Below are 439 nucleotides of genomic sequence, written 5' to 3'. Positions count from 1 at the left end.
TCAAGCGAAGTCTGTCCACATGCCTGGACAATAGGCTAAGAGCTGCCTGTGGTAGCTGTAAGTGTGTCTTCTCTCCTGATCCCCCACACTCTCCAGGTCGCCACGGTTTCTTATAGGGGTCATCCGGTTGCCTGCTGAAGGCGAGGAGGAGAAATCACAAATAAACAACTGAGCACAGGAAGCCACAGCTGCTCGCTTCAACTAATTCATCAAAACAATTACAAAAAACACCTTCTCTGAAGAAGTCCAAATCCAATTCCATTCCATGTCCCGGCCACTTAGTTCCTATCCCACCTGATGTAGAACGTCAGAAAGGATTCAATAAGCAAAAGGCTAGAAGATGATGGTGATCACCTCCATCTAAGTAGAGCTTCCACCACACAGAGCACCTCTTAGGTCTGTGTCATGGCAGGGGTAGGACTAGGGCTGGGGAGGGGGT

General features: G+C 49.2%; 1 protein-coding gene across 1 annotated transcript in view; it reads right to left on the bottom strand.

Annotated features, from left to right (window-relative positions):
• Nucleotides 1-439, bottom strand: part of LOC112076542 (sodium/potassium-transporting ATPase subunit beta-233) — a 17,552-nt gene continuing 17,113 nt past the window's right edge. The window contains exon 4 of the mRNA XM_024143287.2: nucleotides 1-134. Coding sequence (XP_023999055.2) covers nucleotides 1-134 — 134 coding nt within the window. The remainder of the gene's footprint in view (nucleotides 135-439) is intronic.

Source organism: Salvelinus sp. IW2-2015, unplaced genomic scaffold, assembly GCF_002910315.2.
Source record: "Salvelinus sp. IW2-2015 unplaced genomic scaffold, ASM291031v2 Un_scaffold3824, whole genome shotgun sequence".
In the NCBI taxonomy this organism is placed as follows: domain Eukaryota; kingdom Metazoa; phylum Chordata; class Actinopteri; order Salmoniformes; family Salmonidae; genus Salvelinus; species Salvelinus sp. IW2-2015.
Note: the sequence above shows the minus strand (reverse complement) of the source record. Positions and strands in the feature narration are given on the sequence as shown.